We start from the raw sequence: 23,664 nt of genomic DNA, 5'->3' as shown, positions 1-23,664 counted from the left end.
TGAGAATCCTGGGTGAGCCAGTAAGTTAAGACTGTTGATCTAAATCGGTGACATTTCCAGGGTGCTCCTGAAGGCGTCATTGACAGGTGCACTCACATCCGCGTCGGGAGTACGAAGATCCCCATGACTCCAGGAGTCAAGCAGAAGATCATGTCTGTCATCCGGGAGTGGGGCAGCGGCAGTGACACCCTGCGATGCCTGGCCCTGGCCACTCACGACAACCCCCTGAGAAGAGAAGAAATGAACCTTGAGGACTCTGCCAACTTTATTAAATATGAGGTTAGCTAATGAAAAGCTCACCCACACCCTGCACGTTCATTGTGTTTAAACAGCACTCCTTCAGTAAAAGGTCAAAGGAGTCTTGCTTTTGCCAAGAAGGGGGTGTGGTTATTTATTTCCTGCGGGTGGAATGCATCACTTCTGTGCTTTAGGTTGCTGCTTCAAACATATATAGTTAATAATTTAATACAGGCCTGTTACTTTTCAAAGCAGAATCATCGAGGCAAAGAACCTATCTTGTAACTCTCAAGTAAAGTAAGATGATTTTTAATTTGAGGGTATTTTTAAAAATAGTTATTGAAGGTCAAATTATCCAAGTGGAGAGAGTCCATCTACTTTTCCCCTCAATGAATTATTTCATATCAGGCATATGACTTCCTGAAGCCCTGAACAAGGAACAAGTTTGGGTATCATGGGCCACCAAGTGGCTGTTATCAAAATGTTCTTATTCCTCAATATCCTTTTTATTCATTCCAGAATATTACTGAGAGCCAAAGAATGATTTGATATATGAATGTAGTGATATCTTTAATTGTTTTTGATTTATTGGAATTAATACTGTTCTTCATTGGATTTATACCAGTCGTGTGAACTCTGTCGTAGGGAAATACAGAAACCTTTGCTCTCCACACTAGGGGAAGAGCCAGACTTCCCTGTTCTGACATGAGGCGGTTCTTTTGCCGTAGACCAACCTGACGTTCGTTGGCTGTGTGGGCATGCTGGACCCTCCGAGGATTGAAGTGGCCTCCTCTGTGAAGCTGTGCCGGCAGGCGGGCATCCGGGTCATCATGATCACAGGCGACAACAAGGGCACCGCCGTGGCCATCTGCCGCCGCATCGGCATCTTTGGGCAGGACGAGGATGTGACCACGAAGGCTTTCACGGGTCGGGAGTTTGATGAGCTCAATCCCTCCGCCCAGAGAGAAGCCTGCTTGAACGCCCGCTGTTTTGCTCGGGTTGAACCTTCCCACAAGTCTAAAATTGTAGAATTTCTCCAGTCTTTTGATGAGATTACAGCCATGGTGAGTCTCTGTGGACATGCGCAGGTGACAAACTGCAGAACAAAATATTAGGCTCTTAATTCTGACTCGTAAATTTTTAGTTGTAGCTCCCTTATTTGGAACTTCCTTATTTTTGTCATGATCTGGACTGTTCCTCTAGGATTCTGTTGACTGGTAGTTGGCATGCTGTATGTTGCATGCGTGGAAGTAGAGTAGCTGAAGACCTAGAAGTCTGAAAACTGACTTAGGACCAAGTGCTGGGCACTCTGTCACCCAGTTCGGGGTGGCCTGACCTGAGATTAGACATGCTGTGCGGCGTGGAGAGCTGCGCGCTGATGAAGCACTTGCCGTGTTCTTCCCCGCGTTACTCTTCAGCCAGACACACGAACGTGGTGTTTTATTTGCTTTCCGTTGCTTGTCTGTGAAACTTTATACTTTGTAAAACAGGTGGATTTTGTCGTTTGAAACCAGTTGTTACAGTTGTCCTCCTCCCTCCCAGGGGAAAGTACTGTTCTGAACTCGGTTTTAGGTGTTTGGTGGAAGTCAAGAAAACATACGTGAGATTGATAGTTTCGTGTCTGTAGACAGTAAATACCTCCGTATTTTTGCCTGTTTTTGACCGTTATATGGTGCGTTATTATTGAAACCTTTCTGGAGTCTGTGTCTTTACCTGGGATTTCTCCATGTGGACACTGGTACTCCATCTTGCCTGCACATAGGTTGCGCTGTGTTTGGTTTGGTTACAAAAAGAAAACACAGATGAAGTCCCCTTTGTTCTACTTCCCTCTGAAGTGCCACCCATAAACTCATTTAGCAATTTTAAATCTCCTAGGTCAGATATGTTTTGTGACACCAACTTATAAAACCAAACACTGTCCTAGAGAATTTTGTGGCCTGAGGCCCGACAGCTCCATTCATCCCCGGGCTGAGGACGGCTGAGCGTGGTCAGGGCGAGGCGTGTGTTATTAGGTGGCAGGTGTGTGTAAACCAGCGGTCGGTTTCCCTTCCAGACTGGGGACGGTGTGAACGATGCTCCCGCTCTCAAGAAATCTGAGATTGGCATTGCCATGGGCTCTGGCACCGCGGTGGCTAAAACTGCCTCTGAGATGGTCCTGGCTGACGACAACTTCTCCACCATCGTGGCTGCCGTGGAGGAGGGGCGGGCGATATACAACAACATGAAGCAGTTCATCCGCTACCTCATCTCGTCCAACGTGGGGGAAGTTGTCTGGTGGGTTCCTGTGACAGATCACTTGTGTTCCTTGGCTTGTGACAGCCAGTTTTCCAAATTTGCTCTTCATATGGCTGCAGCTTTGGTCTTAGTGCAGCGGGAGCAAGGGAGGGCCAGGCCGGACGAAGGAAGCCCTTGTGAAGGTAGAGATCCTTCCGGCCCTCAGGAGGGCTGCCCATGGGCACCCTAGTGTGCAGAGGACTCCATTTAACATAGAAATGGATTTAAGTTAATTACGTAAGGTAACAAAATTTTTGGCTTTATAGAAGTTAATTCGAAATTGGGCATAATAAGAATTTTCTGATTGCCCCAGAAAAAAGTTATTTCGAGTGATGGTTGCTGTCCGTTGATATTTACGGAGGAGAGAAGATGGTAATACTGTTTAAATAGTGGTCAAAAGTAATACGGGATCTTTCTCTTCTTCCCTTTGGTGGAGACAGTATTTTCCTGACAGCAGCCCTTGGCTTTCCTGAGGCATTAATTCCTGTCCAGCTGCTCTGGGTCAATCTGGTGACAGACGGCCTGCCTGCCACTGCCCTGGGGTTCAACCCTCCTGATCTGGACATTATGAACAAACCGCCCCGGAACCCCAAGGAACCGCTGATCAGCGGGTGGCTCTTTTTCCGCTACCTGGCTATTGGCTGTGAGTACAGTTTTTTTATATTCTTAATTTTTAAACAAAGTGTTCGTGAGTCAAGATTTCGTAGATTCACCCCATAAAAGCACATTTTCCTTCTATCTCCGTATTAGGGTAGTAAAACATGGAGGCTGCTCTCTTACAGCTTAACGAGCTGTGTATACCCAGTTTACAGTAAAGCCAGTCTCTTGTTTTAGCATCCTCATCCTTCCTTAGGCCTCTGTGAATGAGGTTTTCAGATTTAACCTGTGGGCAAAGGAAATACAGGGACAACTCAGGCCTTATTTCACCAAGATAAAAAACTAAGTCGCCACTTTCCTGAAGTGAGAGAAGGGATCACTGCATTCATCAGCAGTGGTCTGAACGCACAGCGCCCTGGCCACAGGTCAGGTTCTGCGTGTGTCTGTAGACCTCATCCTCCTGACCCGGGGTGCTGCTTCCCTCTTCCCTGTTCCATAGGTTACAGAGGTTAAATGACTTCCCGGGGGTCGCAGGGAGAAAGCAGGAAGGCTCTCGGCCAGTCCCCCTCCTGCGTTAAGTTTTCACATGCCCTTCCAGGGACACTCTAGCAAGTAGATGTATTTTGGGTAGTCTTTTCACAAGCGATGGCCTGCTGTACAGACCTGTATGCTGAACCTTTCTGTCTCTCTCCCTATTTGGTGGCTGATTTCACATCAGTACAGGCGTCGCCGCCTCGTTCCTGTGTCATCTCTCTGCCGCTCCGTTGTAATTGCTGCGTTAGAGGGCGTTGCACTCGGACCTTGTGGTGGATACTGCAACATTGGGACAGTCTCTTACTCGCCTTGTGTTCTCCACTACCCTTTGGTGCTTCTTTGTAATAAACTTGCTGTTTGCTGTATTCAGCAGTGACTGGTGGGGATGGTTGCAGAACTGGCTCCAGCCACTGCCATGTGCTCAGCGTTTGGCACTAATTTCTCTAATGGCCTTTCCATATAAAGGTTCTGCCAGACTTTTGATGGAGCAAATAAGTGTACAGGTGGTACCATGAGTTTGCCTAAAGGTCATGGATGGTGTGATCTGGTCCAACCCAGCAGGGCCTTAAGTGGATGACACTGCCTGCAGCCTTTACATATTGTCTGCTGGTAGAGAAGGGCGGGGCTAGTGTGAAGGTCCTACCATTTCTAGGTGAAAAGTACCTGGTTCTTCTGTACCACAGACACCGTTCTCATTGAAGGAACCCTCAGTCTGGCTGCTTTGGGCTAATACCTGCTCATTACCATTGATCTCTGTCCTAGGTGTTGGCCCACGAGGCATCCCCTGCAGGGATGCTGCAGGCTGTAACCCCACGTGTGTCAGCATTGTGATATTTGTTCCCAGGTTATGTTGGCGCTGCTACTGTGGGGGCTGCCGCGTGGTGGTTCATTGCTGCCGATGGTGGTCCGAGGGTGACCTTCTACCAGCTGGTACGTAGCCACATTTCTTTTCTATACCATAGACGCAGAGCGTAAGCCTTCACAAAAAGTTGTCCTTGAGCTTTCTGAGGGTTGAATGTCTGTCAGTCATGAGGCTTGAATAAGCAGTTAGTCATTCTGAAGAACCAGAGCTTCTCTGGGAGATGGGGTGAGATCTTGTGTGGGTCTGTGTTCTGGGTGTAATGGGGCGAGTAGACTTTGGGAAGTGTACTTGGCTGATCACAGACTTGATCGGGCTATTGTTGCAGAGTCATTTCCTACAGTGTAAAGAGGACAACCCGGACTTCGAAGGAGTGGATTGTGCAATCTTTGAATCCCCGTACCCGATGACAATGGCGCTGTCTGTTCTAGTCACCATAGAGATGTGTAATGCCCTCAACAGGTCAGTGAGTCCTCTCGGCACCCCGGGGTGAGAACCAGACGGCCAGGGCGCTGGGGGATTGTGTGTGTGTCGCGGTTGACTGAGAAAGGAAAGCTCTGCCCTTCCCAAAAGAAAGAACAGGCAGCACCGGTTTTAAGAGCTTAAGTCCTCGTCACGTCCAGGAAGTAGTGGGAGTGCTCAGCCACGTGGTCCTTAAGAGACAGCGGAGGCCAAAAATAGGGACTTGAGCACCCGAGTGCCAGTGCCCACGAGGAAGGCGCTCTGCCCTTCAGCATTGAGACAAACTGTATCGATAATCCAATTAAGCCAGTGATAAAAATGGAAATTTCAAAATAGCCAAAGTGACAAGGGGAATTGAGCAGCTTTGAACCCACTGAAATGGGATCTCTGTGCTGAAGCCTGGATTTAAAATTGGAATCTGTCCTACATCTGAACTTTCTTCTGTAACTTAGTCACTGTAGAAACCTAAGTCAATAGAGTTAGGTCAGCGAGCAGCGCAGAACAGTGTAGTTCCGAACGGTCTCTCGGCGATGACGTGGGCCTCAGGTATTTCGGCAGAAATGCGTTTCATGTACCTCTCCTTGTTCTGCAGCTTGTCTGAAAACCAGTCCCTGCTGAGGATGCCCCCTTGGGAGAATATCTGGCTCGTGGGCTCCATCTGCCTGTCCATGTCACTCCACTTCTTAATCCTCTACGTGGAACCCTTGCCAGTAAGTGGTGCGGGGATCCGGGCTGGGGCCTGGCCTGGCTGCCCGTCCAGCAAGTCTGGGGGCTTGACGAGGCTTCTTTGTGTTTTCAGCTTATCTTCCAGATCACACCGCTGAATGTGACCCAGTGGCTGATGGTGCTGAAAATCTCCTTGCCCGTGATTCTAATGGACGAGACCCTCAAATTTGTGGCCCGCAACTACCTGGAACCTGGTAAAGAGTGTGTGCAGCCTGCTACCAAATCCTGCTCGTTCTCGGCATGCACCGATGGGATTTCCTGGCCCTTTGTGCTGCTTATAATGCCCCTGGTGATCTGGGTCTATAGCACAGACACTAACTTTAGTGACATGTTCTGGTCTTGACTGACAGTTTTACATAAAGAAGATGTTTAACTTAATCAATTAATTTTTTTATTGTTTAAAGCAACTGTCTTATTTCTGCTGAATTTTCACATGAACATATTGGCTGGTGAAGGAGGTTTCATATTCTAGATTTTGTTTCGCTTTTTCTGACTCCAGTGGGGCAAGAGTTTCCTTTTTTTATACACATAAAGTGTCCATTGACATGTACAGAGAACTAACACTATTTTATGCAAATATTTTTTTGTAGATGAAACAGCATGTACAGTGTTCTGTTTAATACTCATCCTTGTATAAAAAAATAGTTGAGCCAGCAGACATTGGCAGCAAATTAATTGGCAGCAGATTTTAGGAAATGAATGTGTGTGGTTTTTTCTAAAACTAAATAGCATGTGTTGTGTCTTTTGCATGGTCATCTGGATTTAATCTGAGATCACAGTCTTTTTATTCGTAAGCCAATTTTTCTGCACTGAGCAGAGTACTGCTACCTCAGTCAGTATTTTTTGGTTTGCCACCCCTTCACCCTCTCAGCCCTCGTTCACCCCCACCCCCACCCCCACCCCGCTCGGCTGCTTCTCCTGTAGGGTTTCGATGGTTCTGTTTACATCAGTCTTAACAAGAGGTATGCCTGTTCTCGCTTGTGCAGAAAACATTGTTTCAGATTCAATCGACTGGGTTCGTGTCCCCTCACGTAGTTTTTAAGGTTATTTATTTAAACGTCTAATGTATTTTATTGTAACAGACATTGTTTTGCCAATATTGCCTATTTCAGTGGCACTTCACAATCTAGTTTAAAAAGAAAAATAAAACCTTTTAAATGGACAGAGAAAAATAACTGTCTTGTTTTTAAATCTTAAGTGACTTAGTTTGGACTAATAGGTGTGTCCAGCTTTTCTCTTAAGTCTTTAGCTCAGAACTTCAGTTTTACTGTGCTCGAGGGGAAGAAGGGTCCTGTTCTGCTGCATATACGTCGTTGTAGGAATTTTATTTTTAATGCATAGGCACCACTTGTCATCTGTGATACATTGTATGCAAGTCTCTGCTGGCCGGTTTTAGCCTGGTGTAGAGGGTCATAAGGGCAAGTGTGTTTGTGTGTGTGTATGTGTGTGTGTGTTTTGTAAAATCTGTAAATAGCACATGACCAAATGAACATATTGTATAGAACTATTTTTATTTGAATGTGGCACTAACCACCACTGTTACTATGATACATGTTTGTGCATGTTGGAGATCAGTCTTACCGACAGTGTGTAAGTCATTAACAGTCCTAACCGTGGTGTTTTCCTCCAATGCCTTCCAACATCCATCAACTAACGTGAGTATTCCCTGAAATTTGGATGCTTTAGCCTAAAGGTGACTGCCACCAAGTGAGCTGGCTGTGTGACGCTAACAAATGAGCCTCTTGTGTCGGGTGCCCTGAGAGCAGCGCATGCAGGATACGTGGTACCTGTGCAGACGTGGGCCGGGCCGGCTGACCCAAGAGTGCTGTCCTAGACCCCGCACACCGCCATAACAGTGGCACAGCCGGACGGCAGGGGAGGGCCTGGGGGAAGAAAAACTGCTTTAGTCAGACTGACACACCGAGGGAGCTGTGCCTTCACAAGTGCTGAGATGAGGGTTTACAGAAACCTCTTTGTTGGCTGCAAGGGTTTGTCCCAGAATTTTGCTAATTCTGGTTCACTAAAAAGCCAAAAGCTAGCGGGGAAGGGGGGATAGCTCAGTGGTAGAATGTGTGCACGGGGTCCTGAGTTCAGTCCCCAGTGCCTCCGCTAAGGGGGCTGAGGAGTTTAGAGCCAGAAGCGAGTGAGAGGTAGTAACTAGGCCAGTTAACTCATGCATCCGTTGGTTCATCTTAAATAGACCACCTGTTTTCAACTGGGTCATATCCGTGTGGCTGAGACTTAGCTTTTCTCTCAGGGTACGTTGCAGCACAGTCATCAGGTTGTTAGCCAGGGTGAAGGAGGGTAGGCAGCAGGTCTCCTCGTGAAGGTACTTGGGACCTGGTTTCTGGACCAGTCAGAAGACATGATGTAAATGCTGGGAGTTTGGGGAAAGGTCAACAGGTATCGAGCAGGACGAGGTGCTGCCAAGTTGAGGTCCCAGTGTAAGGAGGTGGAAGTGGCACATGGAGACTGAGTCTTAATGCAGAGAGTCCTGGCCTGGCTCTCAGAAGAAGGGGAGGCTGGTCTGCTCGGCAGAGAATGGAGCGGGTACGTTTTGCTGGTTTTAAGAAGGTGCAGAGACAGGTTGAGTGGGTCAAGTGCGAGGAGCGCGTCTTGGCTGCAAACCAGAACAGGCTGGCTGAGCTTGCTGGGTGGGGTGCTGTTCAGTGGGAACCAAACTAGCCTAATAGTCGACTTGTCCTGACTCAGTTCCTTGATTTACTGACCTTTACAAAACAAGCTGAATGGTGTGGGCTGCTGCAGGAGACGTGCACGGCCCTAGATGGTCCCGGGTGGCTGCTGCCTTGTGGCTTCTCAGCTTCAGACCTGTCTGGCCCAGAGGGGCGGTTTTGGGCACCCACCTGCCTCAGCCCAGACAGCTGGGAGTGGGGAAGACCACTGCTGCCACAAGCAGAGTCCCTCCGTCTGGTCTGCTTCGGTCTTTGCCACCGAAAACCTCGTCTGCACTGACACCTCATCAGCAACCGTGCTGCTGTGGGCACAGCCTTGGCCTCCGTCCTCCGGAGGGTGGAGCTGCCCGGCCCCTCACCAGATGCCTGCAGGGAGGCCCGCTCTGCCATGGCCATTAACGGTGGGGCGGCCGTGCAAGTGCCGTCGGGCAGCTTCTGCCTGCAACGTGCTTCACGTCCTTTCCCCACAAGCAAGTGGGCTAAAGATCTGTCCTGTCAAAGCGTTCTGTTCTTTGCCACCACATGCCTGGTCCCACCTCTACAATGGAGCTCTGCCCTTTACCCAGAAGGTGGCGATCTTACATGACCCCTAAACGGATCCCATACCGGCAGCTCGTTCTGCATCTGCATAAGGCAGGTGACCTGTTAGGCAGGGGCAACTACAGGAGCTCAGACCAGGGCAGCTGCCAGCTCCCTCACAAGCAGCTGTGGCCACATCACCACCCAGCTGGGCCCTCTGCCCCCGGACATTGGGTGGGCAGACCTCAGGAATGTGTGAGGCCACAGCATTAGCTCAGTGTCTGCCACACCTGCTTTGTCAGCCTGGAGGCACCAGATTCTGTCAAAACCACCACCCTGAGGTTACCGGGTTAACCTGGTTTACAAGGGTCAGCTGCCACCTTCTTTCTCCAAAGGGAATGATAATGAGCAGGCCCCCAGGGAAGGGAGGGGCGGGAGCCCGAGGCTTGGTGCTGATTACCACGCTCCTCACTCTCCTTACCCTCCGCACTGCTAACCAAGACCTTTCCTTCTCCTGTTACACCTGAAGTGTACCTGGTGGGACTGTTCTGTGAGCCAGGGGTGACTTTGCTCTGGAGCCAAGACGACACGGGGTGGGGGGGGTCTGTGAGCCAGTGCTTCTAGATGCTACCCTGTGCGGGCAGCGCCTCAGGGACGGTTGATCCGAAATGCTGGTCTTGAAATCTTAAAAGATCAAACTGAATATTCCTTTTTCATCTGTCACTATTAATCTTAGTCTTTTATAGTTATTCTAACATTTCCTCCCTATATTTCATAAAGCTGATTTCCTCTCTCTTTCCTTTTCAGCAATACTGGAGTAACCGCTTCCTAAACCATTTTGCAGAAATAAAAGGGTGTTCGGTTGCGTGCATGTGCGTTTTTTTAGCAACTCATCTACCAGCCCTCTGCATGATTGATGTTGGGGGAAAAAGAAAATTAGGGAAAAGTCCCCAACTCATTGTGTGTTATGTGGAGGAAACGTGTACTACCAGTGGGGTTTTTAGCTTTTAAATGAAACTAATTACAAATGTACAATTTAGCTTAATGAATCAGAAAGCCTCTCCAGAGAAGTTTGGTTTCTTTGCTGCAAGAAAAATGAGGTTGTGAAACCTTATCCAAGAACTTAGAAGCCATCAGCCAAGTCTCCATATTTCTCTGCAAAATGTCATAACTTAAATAAATGTACAATATTCAATTGTAATGCATGCCTTCAGTTGTAAGTAGCCAGATTTCTCTGTGGTGTCATTGAAACATGCTACTTTTTAATTGGCCCTGTACAGTTTGCTTATTTATAAATATATTGAAAACACTACAGGTGTTGAATGGTTAAAATGTAGGCTTTCAGTTCATAACTTAGTTATTTTTTTTGAGTGTGCAAACAGCTATTTTGCACTGTATTAAATGTAACTTATTTAATGAAATCAGAAGCAGTAGACAGATGATGGTGCAATACAAATTGTCATGCATTTATATTAATAAAATGCTAAATGTCAATTTATCACAACGCATGTTTGACTTTAGACTGTAAATAGAGATCAGTTTATTTCTGTGCTGGTAACAAGCATCGCACAGACATGGTTTCAGGTAAATAAATCTATTCTATGATAAGTTCACAGTGTGGTGGTGTTGACTGTTCTCTGGGAGGGGCGGGTGATGTGCACTGAGGGCTTCCAACCCTGCACCCTGCACGGTTTTGCCCTTGTATGGATAAAAGGAACAGCGCATTCCCAGTGACTTTGGGCAGAAAGCAGAGTAGTAGGTCTGCTTGCTTGTGTGTCACAGTATTCCTGCCCTGGCTCCACTGTCTCCCTTCAAGGATGAGGAAGCTAGGGTTTTTCAGAGATAATTAACATGATTAAAAAGTTGTCAGCAGCTTGGAGACAAAGCACTGGGCTTGTAATACTGTTCACACACAAAACTTATCTGTAAATTTCTGCATTCCCATTGTTAACAAAAAGACAAATCAACTCTACAGATATGGGAGGGGGGAGAATTTGATCAAATTTAGCATCCACTCTTGACTTTCAAAAAAAGGAAAACCTGAAGTATCCATAATTCCCATTTTTATGACATAAGGGAAAAGCCAGAAGAGCTGAATTCCAGAATTAGACTCACCGTCCACCAACGCCCACAACTCAGCCCTGTGCTGGGGAGTCACTGCAGTCAGACAAGAGGGGAAAAAGGCCTAGGAGTGAACAGAAAGGAGCAATGGTCATACTGGATCAATGAGGACACTTCGTTTTTAGGAAAGTTCAGTAATTAGGGGTAAGTGACATTTTAGTGTGAATGATACATGTCATACATTTATGATACATGAGAATGCCAACAGCGGTTTTAATCAAACGCTGATTCTAACAAAAGTGAAGGGAGAAAATGCAAGGGGGGCAAAGAAGGGTACCAAACCTCTCAGGTGTAAGCGACAGTCATTAAATGCATTATTTGAGAAAGGCGTTTTAGCTTAGCTGGTACAAGTTGGGTTACTCATGTTGGTGATCGTTCTGAGAGGGAAAAAAAGAGGCTGTATCCTTTGCACCCAGTCATTTTCAAATAGCTCAAAAGACGAAAAAGGAAGCTACATCCCAAAACACGACTTGAGTGACACAAAATTTGAATGACTATAAATAAGAGAATGTGTTCAACCCCACTAGCAAATTTATCTCATGAGACGCCATTTCATGCCCAACTGACCGAAAAATGAGTCTTCTAATACCAAGAATGTGGAGAACGGGCCATCCTTACATTGCAGAGCAACTGGCTCCTAACTTACAGCATACAGCAGGGCCACTCTCAGACTCACCTTAGAGAACTCATACATGGCCAGAAGGCCATGACAGGGTGTTTGTGAAAGAAAAACATTGGAAACGACCTAAATGATGACCAACAGCAGCAGGAAAATTGCTATGTATGTTTGAGGAATGCTGACACCACTCTGCAGCAATGAAAATGAATAAATGAACTGCAAGTATCAACAGAGAGAAGTCTCCCTGCACAGTGCAACCAAGTGCAGAGTGTATAGTTTGATATGGTCTTGTTTTGCATATTTTAAAGTCTTCAGCCTGGCCCTTGGGCCAGTGCCTGCCTGTGCCCACAAAGGCACGTGCACCAGCTTCCTTGAGAAAGTCTAGCTCATAGAAAGTCGCCTAAACTAAACAGCTCTAGGACAGATTTACATTCAGTGCAAGCTCCTCACCTCTGGACTAGGAGCAAACATCAGTAACAAGTTCACAGACACCAGCCACAGGGATAGGAAGTGGTGAGTGGGATGGTGGTTAGTTTTAAGAGGGGAAGGAGGGCAGTTTTACTTCTGTAAAGTAATGCTTAGGTGCCATGTATGTAAGGGTTCATTATGACTGCACATCTCAGATTTTTTTTTTAAGTAAACCATAAAGTACTAGAAGAAAACATGGAAGACAAAAAGCCTAAGTATGACACAGAATCCCAGAAGAACACTAAATTGCATAAAAATGTAAAATATTTGAAATATAATACACCTCCCTGGAGTTAGGAAAATGGATGGGCTATGAATATGACAGCAAGTTCTCTTCACATATGATTAGCAAAGATCAAAGTTTGATACTAATCTCTCCTTTGCAGCTGGCATTAAGAAACAGCTCACGCTGATGGTGAAAATATAAATTGGCCCAGTCTCCGGGAGGGAATTTGACATTATCTATGAGATTTTTAAACATCTATACTCTTTGATCAAGCACTTAACTTTGGTGAAATCCTCCCACACTTTCATAAAAACAAACAATCCTGCTGCACTGCACTGATGTGAGCAAAAGATTGGAAATAATCTGGATGCCCATCAATAAGAAAAATGTTAAATAAACTAAGACCATTCATACCGTGGAATATTACGCAGCCTTCAGAAAGTGCGAGGTGGACCTATGAATCAGCAAGGAACGATGTCCAATATATGCTGTCTGCCCAGTGAAATGTTCACATGCAGGTCCATCCATATTGTTGCAAATGGCAAAATGTCATTTTTTATGGCTGAATAAAATTCCTTCCATTGTAATGTTCCACATCTTTATTCATCTATTAATGGGCACATGGGTTGCTTCCATATCTTGGCTATTGTAAATAATGCTGCAACAAACAGAGGGGCATAAATCCTTTCTAATTAGTGTTTTTGTTTTCTTTGAATAAATATGCAGGCATGGAGTTGCTGGGTCATATGGTAGTTCTATTTTTAATTTCTTGAGGAATACTGGTTTCCCACAATGGCTGCACCAGTTTACATTCCCACTGACAGAACACGAGGATTTCTTTTTCTTCACATCCTCACCAACACTTATTTGTTGTTTTTTTGATAACAGTCATTAAACTATAGGCTAGAACAATTGGACTTGATGAATATGTGTGCGTGTATACACACACACACACACACATATATGTATGACATTTCATCCAAAAGCAGCAGAATACACATTCTGTACAAGTGCATATGAAACATCCTCCAGGATAAATCACATGTTAGGTCACAAAACCAACGTTGGTAAATCTAGGAAAATGGAAATCACAGCAAGCATCTTTTCTCACAATGCTATTAGACTAGAAATCAACTCTTCAAGGAAAAAAAAAAAAGAAACATGCAGAGACTAAGTAATACCCTACCATTTGTTTGAAGAAACAAGAGGAAGTTTAGTATCCAGTAATGATGCTTGCTGAGAATAACTGAAAATGCTGTGGTACAGATGGCAGATGGCAGTAGCCAGTTTTCTTACTGTTGGAGTGGGAGGTTACAGATAAGCAAGGGAAGAAGGCTAGGATAATCCATGTGGTAATGAATTACAGTTGGAGACACCAGGATGAACTCACATTTAGATTAATATCAATATAGACAACTCTAGATAGAAATATTTCTAGCTATGTGTATATAAACATGTACTGCACTATCAACTGAGTGAGCCAAGAAGCAAGGACATTTCAGTAGCAATGAGCACACTTAGCTCCTGTTTTAGGTTTCTAATGCCATTCTCCAATAAAAGGAATCAAGTTCCCTGGAGAAACAGCTAATTCTAGGACTGGGACAGAGAATGCATGAATGCCTGGAGAACACTGTAGTGCCAGAAATGAAGGAAGTGCTCAAAAACAAAAACAATGAACAAAGATGAAGTTATGTCAAAGGGACACAGGACCCAACTGAAGAAGCTTTGAATGGCCAAAGTTAGAACAATTTGAGCAAGAAAAGAAAGAAGTATTGGGTTATAATCCAAAGTATAAAATAAATGTCCATTTTGTTTGTTTAATTACAATTGACCTAAAACATGGTATTATTAGTTCCTGGTACACAACACAGTAATTCACTATTTTGAACTATTTCAAAATGATCACCATGTTAAGTCTAAATATCATCTCTCACCAAACAAAGATATGTTATTATTGATTATATTCCCCACACTGTACATTTCATACCTGCAACTCACCTTTTTATAACTGGAACTTTGTACCTCTTAAACCCCCTCATCTATTTATCTCCTCTCCCCATCCCTCTTTCTGCTGGCAACTATGTCTATGACACAGTTCCTTAGTTATGTCTGTTCATTTGTCTTTTTAGATTCCATATATAAGTGAAATCATATAGTATTTGTCTTTCCTTGTCTGACTTATTTCACTTAGCATAATACCCTCAGGTCCATCTATGTGTTGCTAATGGCAAGAGTTCATTCTTTTTGATGGCTGAGTAATACTCCATTACACACACAGACACACACACACACAAACACACCTTTATCCATTCATCTACTTGTAAAGCTGGTTTCATGATTTTGTGTATGCCCTTTAAGAGTGGAGTCTCTATTTTCCACAGGCCTCTGGCTCTCCCAAAAGTAAGTCCCACTGGCCTTCAAAGTCAAACGTTTTGGAGGCTCATCTTCCCAGTGCAAGACCCCTGGGCTAGGGAGCTTGATGTGGGGTGAGACCCCTCACTCCTTGGGGAGAACCTTTCCTATTATAATCATCCTCTTGTTGCTGGGTTGCGTACCCAGGGGTATGGGCCTTCACTATACTGCGCCTCCACCCTTCCTACCTGTCTCAGGGTTCCTTCTTTATGTCTTTAGTTGTAGAAGATCTTTTCTGCTAATCTTCAGGTTGTTCTCATCAATAGGCACTGTGTAAATAGTTGCGATTTTGGTGTGCTGTGGGAGGTGAGCTCAGAGTCTTCTTGTTCTGCCATTTTGGCCACTCTCCAAATATTTTTTTAAATCCTCATAGAAGCATCAGATAACTACAAGAAAGCAGAGAATTTCCAGGCCAAAATCTACGAGACAGCAAGAGAGAATCAGAACACACAAGGTCACCTTTCCCCTGGCGGCATCTACCTATCCACATAAACCAAGCTGTGAAAGCAAGCATGGGTTTTGAGGGCCCACAGAGCACAAAAGGCAAAGTCAAAATCCAGGGCCCACCAAAAGTGGGAAATCTCACAGGACACTAAGCTGTGACCCCAAAGGGCTAAAACCTCAGGGTATAGGCAAACCAGAAGTAAAGCTGCCCTCCTTCCCCCAAATTCAAAGGACTGCAGGCAGCATTGCCTTGGTGCTGAGAAGAACCAGGATAGCTGCCCACCTGGGGGTTGGGGGGGGCAAACACTGGCTCGTGAGCACCTGCAGCCACACCACCACTAGAGGCGCTGTGAGCCCTCAAGGCACGAAGGTAAAGTCAACTGGCAGCGCTCCCCAAGCACTGAGAAGAAATAAATGTGAATCCTGTCTGTGGGAAGGCACCTTCATTTCGTCTCGGAGAAGCACACAGTTGTTTTTCAAAGCAGCACGCAGTAAAAGGTAACCAAGCACATGGTAAACAAGGTACCATGAGTGAGAGCCAACAGAAATAAACATTACGGATCCATCCAGACTTCGCATATTAAAAGTATTAAATATAAATCATAAAATACCCATGCTTACTTTGTTTAAAGAAAAACAGATATACTTGAAAATCTGCTGGAGACAGGAAACTATTAAAAGTGAACACTGCAGAAAAAAATTAAATGGAATCCTAGAAATGAAAAGCACATTCACCAAAATCAAAAACCTAATGAATACACACTACTATATATAAGATAGATAAGCAACAAGGACCTACTGTATAGGAGAGGGAACTATATTCAATTTCTTAAAATACACTATAATAGAAAATAATCTAAAAAAAGTATGTATGTATATGTATAACTGAATCACTCTGCTGTACACCTAACACTGTAAATCATCCATACCTCAATAAAAAACAAAACAAAACAAAACAAAAAAACTTGATGGACGGACATGGCATCAGAGTTGACACTGCAAAATAACAAATGAAGTGGAAAAAGATGAGAAGAAAACTCCCAGAACGCAGCAGAGAAAGAAAGAAAAGCTAGAAAATACAGAAAAAGAGTTAAAATACCTGGAAAACAAATTGAGAAAGTTGACAACGTCACATATACATTTTATCAAAGTTTCAGAAGATGAGAGAATGAGAGGAGTATTATTGGAAGAGGGAATGGCTAAGAATTTTCTGTAACTGATAAAAGACAGCAATCCACAGATGCAAGAATTCCAACAAACCCCCCAAAGTGTAAATAAATAGAAATCCAGACCTAGACATACTATAGTGAACTGCAGAAAATCAAAGACAAGAAAATCTTAAAAGCCAGAGAGTCAAAAAAAAAAAAAGAAAAAAAGAAAGGAAAGAAAAAGAAAAAGAAAAAGAAAAAGAAAAAGAAAAAGAAAAAGAAAAAGAAAAAGAAAAAGAAAAAGAAAAAGAAAAAGAAAAAAGGCAACACCTTAAAGGAGTATCAGCCCATTGCTGACATCGCAACAGTCAGTGGAGGCCAGAAAACAGTGGGATGAGAGCTTCATGTGCTGAAATTACTGGCAACCTAGAATTCTAAATCTGGAGAAAATATACAGTAATTAGAGAATCACGGTAAAATGAAGGTATTTTCAGACACACAAACAAAAACAGAGTTCTTCACCAGCAGACTCACACTAAGGGAAATTATAGATGCGGGCAGGGGTACGCAGTCTAAGTGATCTGCAGGCCTGTCACCCAGGAACACGGTAAAGACACTGGCAAGTTTCAGATGTAGATACAGTGACAAGTATGTTGCTATTCCTAGGGCAAACACTAATGACAGAAATAGAGATAAAACTAACAATTCAACGGAAGGGGAAAAAAATGAAAGAAACCTAAAAAGATATTTTAAAACACAGAAAGGATAATAGAAGATGATAGAGCCAACCCCAAATGTAATTAATAATTACATTAGAAGAAGATACTAAATATGTTATTCCTGTTGCTCTGTTTCTGAAAGAGTGACTTCAGCATGACCAGGATGCTCCTATTTCGAAAAGCAATCCCTGCTTCCTGCAGCAGGAAAAGACAAACATGTCCCGCAGTCAGCTATGAAGCAACAGAGAAGCTGAAATTGGTTGCTCTGTCATCAAAATTAGTAGAAATTATAAAATATATTTTGTAAGTTTGGAAACTACTCAAAATGCTTTAACTCAAGACTAAAAGTGTATAAAGTTTAACATTTGTATCTCTTTGATATTTATACATCATGACCTGTTGAGAAACAGATTTCCAGGGGAAGGTATAGCTGAGTGGTAGAGTGCATGCTTAGCATGCACAAGGTCCTGGGTTTAATCCATAGTACATCCATTTTTTAAAAATACATAAATTTAAAAAAAAAGATTTCACTGAAAGTGGAGAGTTTACTTTTTAAATAAACTCTGCTGATGAATCATGCAACTACAAAAAGGGGGCTGGTATATACACAGACTTACGTAATTTCAAACTATTTCTGGGAAAAATACACAAGAAACTAGTAACTATGGTTGCTTCTGAGGAGGGAAATAGGAGAAAAATGAGAACAGGGAAATCTCACTTTACGTCCTTTTGAAAACTGTGAATCTACCTTAAGAAACCGTATTAAACCAAAGGATACTAACAATTTAATGGAAGTATAAAGAGCTAAGAATAGCCAAAAAAACTGCTAAGAATAAATAAGATCGGGGGGTCTTGCCCTTCCAAGTGTCAATCGTTTTTATAAAGCTATAGTAATTAAGACTGTAAGGGACAGGTGCCGGGATAGAAGAACTGACCAGTGATGTGAAACAAGAGAGCTCAGAAACAGAGGTGCCAGTCTGTGAACACCTGATTTGCAACCCTGTTGGAATCACAGATCAGTGGGAAAGCAGGTAATTTTTCAATAACTGTGGTTACACATTTTAAACATAAATTTAAAAAAATCAGTAACATTGGCTCGTTGCCTCACACCATACATATAGAATATATTTTTGACCTTGAAATAGGGAAAGATTTCTTAAGAATTAGAAAATACAACCATAAAGAAAGAGATAAGTAAATTCAAGTACATTAAAATTAAGACCATCTGTTAATCAAAAGACACTATAAACAGAATGAAAAGGCAAGCCACTAACTGGAAGAAGACATTTGCAACTCATATTCTGAATTACATCTAGAATATATAAAGAACTTCTGTGAATTAATAAGAAAAAAATAAACAACCCAATAGAAAAATGGGCAAAAAAAGTTTTTTTTCACAGAAGTACAAACAACTCCTAAATATGTGAAATGACAGTCTTATTATAAAAACAGAAAAATGTAAATCAAAATCACTGTCACGCCACAGCCAGGAGAAGATTAAGGTTTGATAATACCAAATGCCAGTGAGGAATAAAGAACTACTGCAGGTGTGCACGTAAATTTGTACAACTTCTCTGGAAAACAGTTTGACAGAAATCTGTTAAAACTGAACATGCACATACCCTACACACATCAACTCCATCTCTGGACAAAACGCCACAGAAGACACACACAAAAACATACACAGCAGCAACACTTGGGAAAAAAACTAGAAACAACTGAAATGTCCATCAATGGCAGAATTAATAAGATGGGGGTGTACAGATGCACATATTGGAATATTATATAGCACTGAAAATGCAGTATCCTACAAAATGCCTGACTAGTCCTCGTTAAAACTGTCAAGGATGGTCATCAAAAAAAGGAAAATCTGAGAAACTTTCACAGCCAAGAGGAGCCTAAGGAGACATGTAACTAAATGTAGTGGGGTGTCCTGGATGGAATCTTGGAAAAGAATACTAGGATATTAGGTAAAAACTAAAGGAAATTTCAATAAACTATGGACTTTTGTTAATAACAAAAAAAGTTTTATCAGTCTTCATTAATTGTAATAAATGTACCAGGCTAATGTAAGATGTTAACAGGGAAACTGTGTGCAGGGTATATGGAAGTTCTCTGTGCTATTTACTCAAGTTTTCTATAAACCTAAAATTGCTCTAAAAATGTCTATTAATAAAAAATGAACAAGCAATAATATTTTTTTTAATTTGGGGGGTGGGTAATTAATTTGTTTATTTTTACTGGAAGTACTGGGGATTGACTCCAGGACCTCATGCATGGTAAACACTCTCTCTACCACTGAGCTATACCTTTCCCCTAGTAAACAGTATTAATATGGATCAATTTGAAAAGTGTTAAGCGAGGTATCATTAAAAAAATAGACAACATGACTCTATTTACAGAAAGTTCAAGAACACCACATGAGGGGGGAGGGATATAGCTCAGTGACAGAGTGCGTGCTTAGTATACATGAAGTCCCAGGTTCAATTCCCAGTAATTCCACTAAAAAAAAATTTTAAAGAACAGCAAATAAACGTGATGTTCAGGATAAAAACATGATAAAACAATGAAATAATATTACAGATGAGAAAAATAAACTGTTTGCTCAATGTTCATAGAACTTCCAAGGTCAGAAAATAAAGTATAAACACAAAATGCAGAACAGTGGTTACATCCGGCAAGGGCTGAGGGTAGAGGCCAGGAGGAAGGGAAAGGGGTGCAATCAGGTGTGAGCACACAGGGGTCTTCAGGGACTGCTGAAACGTTCCAGTTCTTGTCCTAGATAAAGAGCACGTGTGGTGTTTTCATATACTTCTTTATGTATGTTATATTTTACAAATTTTACATTTTTATTTAAAAAAAAAAAGCTTATCTGGCTGCTCGGCAGGCTCTGGCCATAGTGCATGGGCACAATTATTCTTTGCAAGAGATGGTTCTCCTGGATCAGCCTAGGGGTCTCCACATGGCCTTGTCCTCTGAGGTGGCTCCCCTCGGCCCCCCCTGAGCTGACAGAAGCTGCCTTTCTGGTCAACACATGGCTGGCTTGAGGCGCTCCAGGTGGGGACTGTGCATAGAGGTTATCTCTGTCCCTTCCCCTCAAACAACATCAAGCCCAGCAAAGCAGCAGCATGGGACTGGGGAGTAGCTCGGGCTTTGGGGGCCTTTGGGGATCAGCTTGTTTCAGCCCATCAAGGGTGGGGCTTCAGTCTAGGCACCACCCAGGCAGGAGGGCAGAGGCCTCTCTCAGGATGGATTCCTGCTTGCTACCATTCCCACTCAATTCCTGGACAAAAATCTCCACTGCCCCCAGGGGACTGACAAAGGAGATGGGCCGGTGGGCAGAGTAGACCAAGGTCTTAAGTGGAAGATGATCCAAAATTTTAAAAATAATTTCCCTGGGCCACGGCCCATGTAGGACTAGACCTGGCACTGAGAAGGGTTCCAGGCAAATCTGTTGATCCAGCACCAAAGAGGGCCCAGGCCCAGCCCATGGGCCAGAGGGCAAGGCTATGTCCACAGGGATGCTGACCCCTAAAGGACTAAGGTTTAACCCTAGGAGGCCACTCCTCTCCCACACAGCCCACTCCAAGGCTTGAATGCTGACAACCCCAAGAGAGAGGTCTCAACTCTGAGTTGTCTTCTAAAAGAATATGGAGGCACAGAGAGGCTAAGAGAGCTGCCCAGGGCCACACAGCCAGTGACAGGCCACTGACCTGAGGCTTCTGCTTGGTAGTAGGGAGAGGCCCTCCCTTCAAGAGGTTCATCCCTCCTAATAGGGAGGATGGAACTCCTCTGAGAAGGAACTGAAAGAAGTATGGGGACTCAGAGTAAGACACAAGTAGCCACCAATCAACCCCCACCCTCAACACACACACAATAAACCTCATCAAGTACAGTCCCCCTCAGCCCTGAAGTAGAGATGGGGCCTCGGTCCAGGAAACACTCTCCAACCCAGAGCCAGCAAAGGGGGTCCTATGGGGTACGGGGTCCCAAAACCCAAAGTCCTGAGAAATCAAAGATCGAGGCCTCAGCAGGCCTCACCAGAGCCCACAATAAGCTCCCAACTGCAGCAAGGGGAAGTGAGGTGGGAATTCCAGAGACTGGAAAGCTTCAACTTTGCCCCAAACATGAAGCCAACGGATGGTAGACTGGGACAGCTAGGGCACACCGACTGTGGATGGGGAAGCCACAGGGCTGGCCAGGGCCTACAGAGACAGGACCAGCTAGTCAGCCCCCTTGAAAGCTCCAAAAAACATCATTATACCCTTCCACTCTGAAATCTCCCTCCAGGAAATTTACCCAAAGAAGGAAAAAAGCTGTGCACACAAAGGAGGTCACGCTAGGGTTGTTTATAAAGACACAGACACTGGAAGATTTAAGTGGCCACCAAAAGCTACATCGTGATGGTGTTGGCCTTGCCAGATAGTCTGGCAGCCTTTAAATCCAGCAAGGCCAAGAACTGAGATGGACAGCAAGGGGTACTTAGAGCTCATTTTCTCCTTAACATACTATAAAATTATGCAGAGATCACAGTTAGGAACATACTAAAGCTCTAGGGTGAGAAATCCTGGACAGATGAAAACAGCCAATGTGTCCATCAGAGACTGTTTGCTCACCTATGAGATGGGGCTAATTCCACTCATGCCTCAGAAGTGTGAGGCTAAGATGAGATAACACGGCATAGGGCTGGCCTTGTGGCCAGTTCATAAGAATGCTCAGGAAATAGCACAAGCAAACCAAAATGATGGAGTTTTTATCACACTCAAGGTCCAGGAAACAAGCACTCCCATCTATTGCAATCTGACAGCATCCATCAAAGCCTTAAATGCACACACTCTGAGATCCAGAAATTTCACTACAAGGAACTTGACTTCGGCATGTCTTTGGACTGTCATGTCAAAACATGTTCATGACAGTGCAGACTGTAATAATTATATACAAAGCTGGAAACAGGGGTCCACCAACAGCAGAAGGGTACCAAATCCATTCCATCCATAGAATGGGATTCTGTGGAACTGTTAAAATAAACAAGATCACAGAGACACCGCCAGCAGGTTTCTGTGCGTACAGCATGACTACTTTAGGGTAGCTTTCATATACGTATTAGGTAAATGCTCAAGACTAATTTTCTAAACGTAGTATCAGAAAATTTACTTAGCATGATGTCTTTAAGGTTTATCCACGTTGTATCATGTGGTAAGATTTCCTTCCTTTTTAAGTTCCCTTTGTATGTAGACTACGTTGTTTATCTACTCATCCAACAATGGACAGTTGGGTGATTTCCATTGTGAAAAGTGCTGTAATGAACATGGGTGTGCAAATATCTGTTCAGAGACCCTGCTTCAATTCTTTTGGGTATATACCCAAAAGAGGAACTGCTGTATTATATGGGTGTATGTTTAAATTTTTGAAGAACTGCCAGACTGTGTTCCACACCAGTTGTATTATTTCACATTCCCACCAGCAATGCATGAGGGTAGTTATTTCTAAACTTTCTTTTAATGGCTGCTAAGGAGACTGACTTGTGGGCTTCTGGCTTATTCCTGGTGTTCCTGATACCATGTAGTTGGTGAGATAAATAACCTGTTCTGTGATGCTAGCAACTAACATCTTGCTCACACCCTGGCCCCGACTAGTGAAGGTCCAGGTGTAGCCAAGGCAGGTCAGAGCATCTAGATGATAGAAGCTTGCCCTTTGTGGCCTATGGCTGGTACCTCCTTCCACTGCTCCTGGAAAGGGAGGTTCCTGAGGGAAATGGAAAACCTTAGTAAGGCACTTACCTCAACGGGCCCTCCCAGCACCAGGGAATCCTGGCGGGCCTGGCTGTGGTCGCTGTCCCGGAGGCCGAGGTGAGGTGCTTGCTGAATCAGGCCTGTCTGTCATCAGGAGAGAGAATGCAGTCGCTGAGCAGCAGGCAGTGCCCACAGCTTCAAGCAGGCCTGGGTATAGGCTCCAGAGCCCTAGTCATGGGAGTTGCCCCCACCCACAGGCAACTGCAGAGTAGGGGCCCTCAGGGACACTTTCAGGGTCAGGCCTGTAGCTTCTGGGGCCCTCAACCCCCCTTCTCCCAAGTCTCTCAATATCTGGGCCAGGGAACAGCTACACAGAATAGTAAATTGAGGTTGGATTAAAAATGCAGACTCCTGGGCCCAAGCCCTGAACTTGGATTAAGGTTTGGTACCAAGCCTAGAAATCTGCACCACTGAGAAGCATACTCAAGTTTCAGAATTACAGATTTGGGCAAAGGCTAACCTCATTCTCTGAGAAAGAATTCAGAGACAGGAGTGTGGCCTCCAAAGTAAAGCTGGCAAGGAGAGCTCCTGACATTAGCTCTGTAGGGACCACAACTGCCAGGTCCCTGGCACACAGCAGGGGTTCAGAAGCAGAATGTGAAGGCCCAAGCTGGAGGGAAGGAAATATCCTTCCTTAGGACCTTGCCTCCCTGATCAGCAGAGGGACCGCCAGGAGAAAAGAGCAAAAAGGCTTCAGTGATATCATCAGTTCCCAGTCCCCAGGGAAGAATGGAGTCTGGCATCACCATTACCCAGGGGATGACGATGTTCACAACGGGGACCATGGCGAACTACTCACAGGATTATTCAGTGC

At 44.2% G+C, this 23,664-nt stretch overlaps 1 protein-coding gene and 1 long non-coding RNA gene across 3 annotated transcripts in view; one reads left to right on the top strand and one right to left on the bottom strand.

Annotated features, from left to right (window-relative positions):
* Positions 1–10,514, top strand: part of ATP2A2 (ATPase sarcoplasmic/endoplasmic reticulum Ca2+ transporting 2) — a 52,239-nt gene extending 41,725 nt beyond the window's left edge. The window contains exons 13-21 of one of the 2 annotated variants that reach the window (XM_006204861.2): positions 61–279; positions 966–1,301; positions 2,291–2,511; positions 2,952–3,154; positions 4,487–4,572; positions 4,830–4,963; positions 5,556–5,673; positions 5,763–5,883; positions 9,709–10,514. In XM_006204861.2, the coding sequence (XP_006204923.1) occupies positions 61–279; positions 966–1,301; positions 2,291–2,511; positions 2,952–3,154; positions 4,487–4,572; positions 4,830–4,963; positions 5,556–5,673; positions 5,763–5,883; positions 9,709–9,722 (1,452 nt within the window). In that variant the 3' untranslated portion in view covers positions 9,723–10,514. Of the gene's footprint in view, positions 1–60; positions 280–965; positions 1,302–2,290; positions 2,512–2,951; positions 3,155–4,486; positions 4,573–4,829; positions 4,964–5,555; positions 5,674–5,762; positions 6,852–9,708 lie in introns of those variants that run through there. The other variant, XM_006204859.2, reaches the window with a different exon arrangement.
* LOC140690949 (uncharacterized) lies at positions 89–16,468 on the bottom strand. The gene is made up of 5 exons (XR_012066362.1): positions 14,936–16,468; positions 12,750–12,993; positions 11,017–11,086; positions 7,477–7,572; positions 89–225 (listed from the first exon to the last, which is right to left on the bottom strand). It is a non-coding gene; the product is annotated as an uncharacterized lncRNA (long non-coding RNA).
* Between the last annotated feature and the right edge of the window lie 7,196 nt (positions 16,469–23,664).

The sequence above is a fragment of the Vicugna pacos genome, chromosome 32, assembly GCF_048564905.1.
Source record: "Vicugna pacos chromosome 32, VicPac4, whole genome shotgun sequence".
NCBI lineage: Eukaryota > Metazoa > Chordata > Mammalia > Artiodactyla > Camelidae > Vicugna > Vicugna pacos.
The sequence above is the reverse complement of the archived record's forward strand: the minus strand, read 5'-3'. Positions and strand labels throughout refer to the sequence as shown.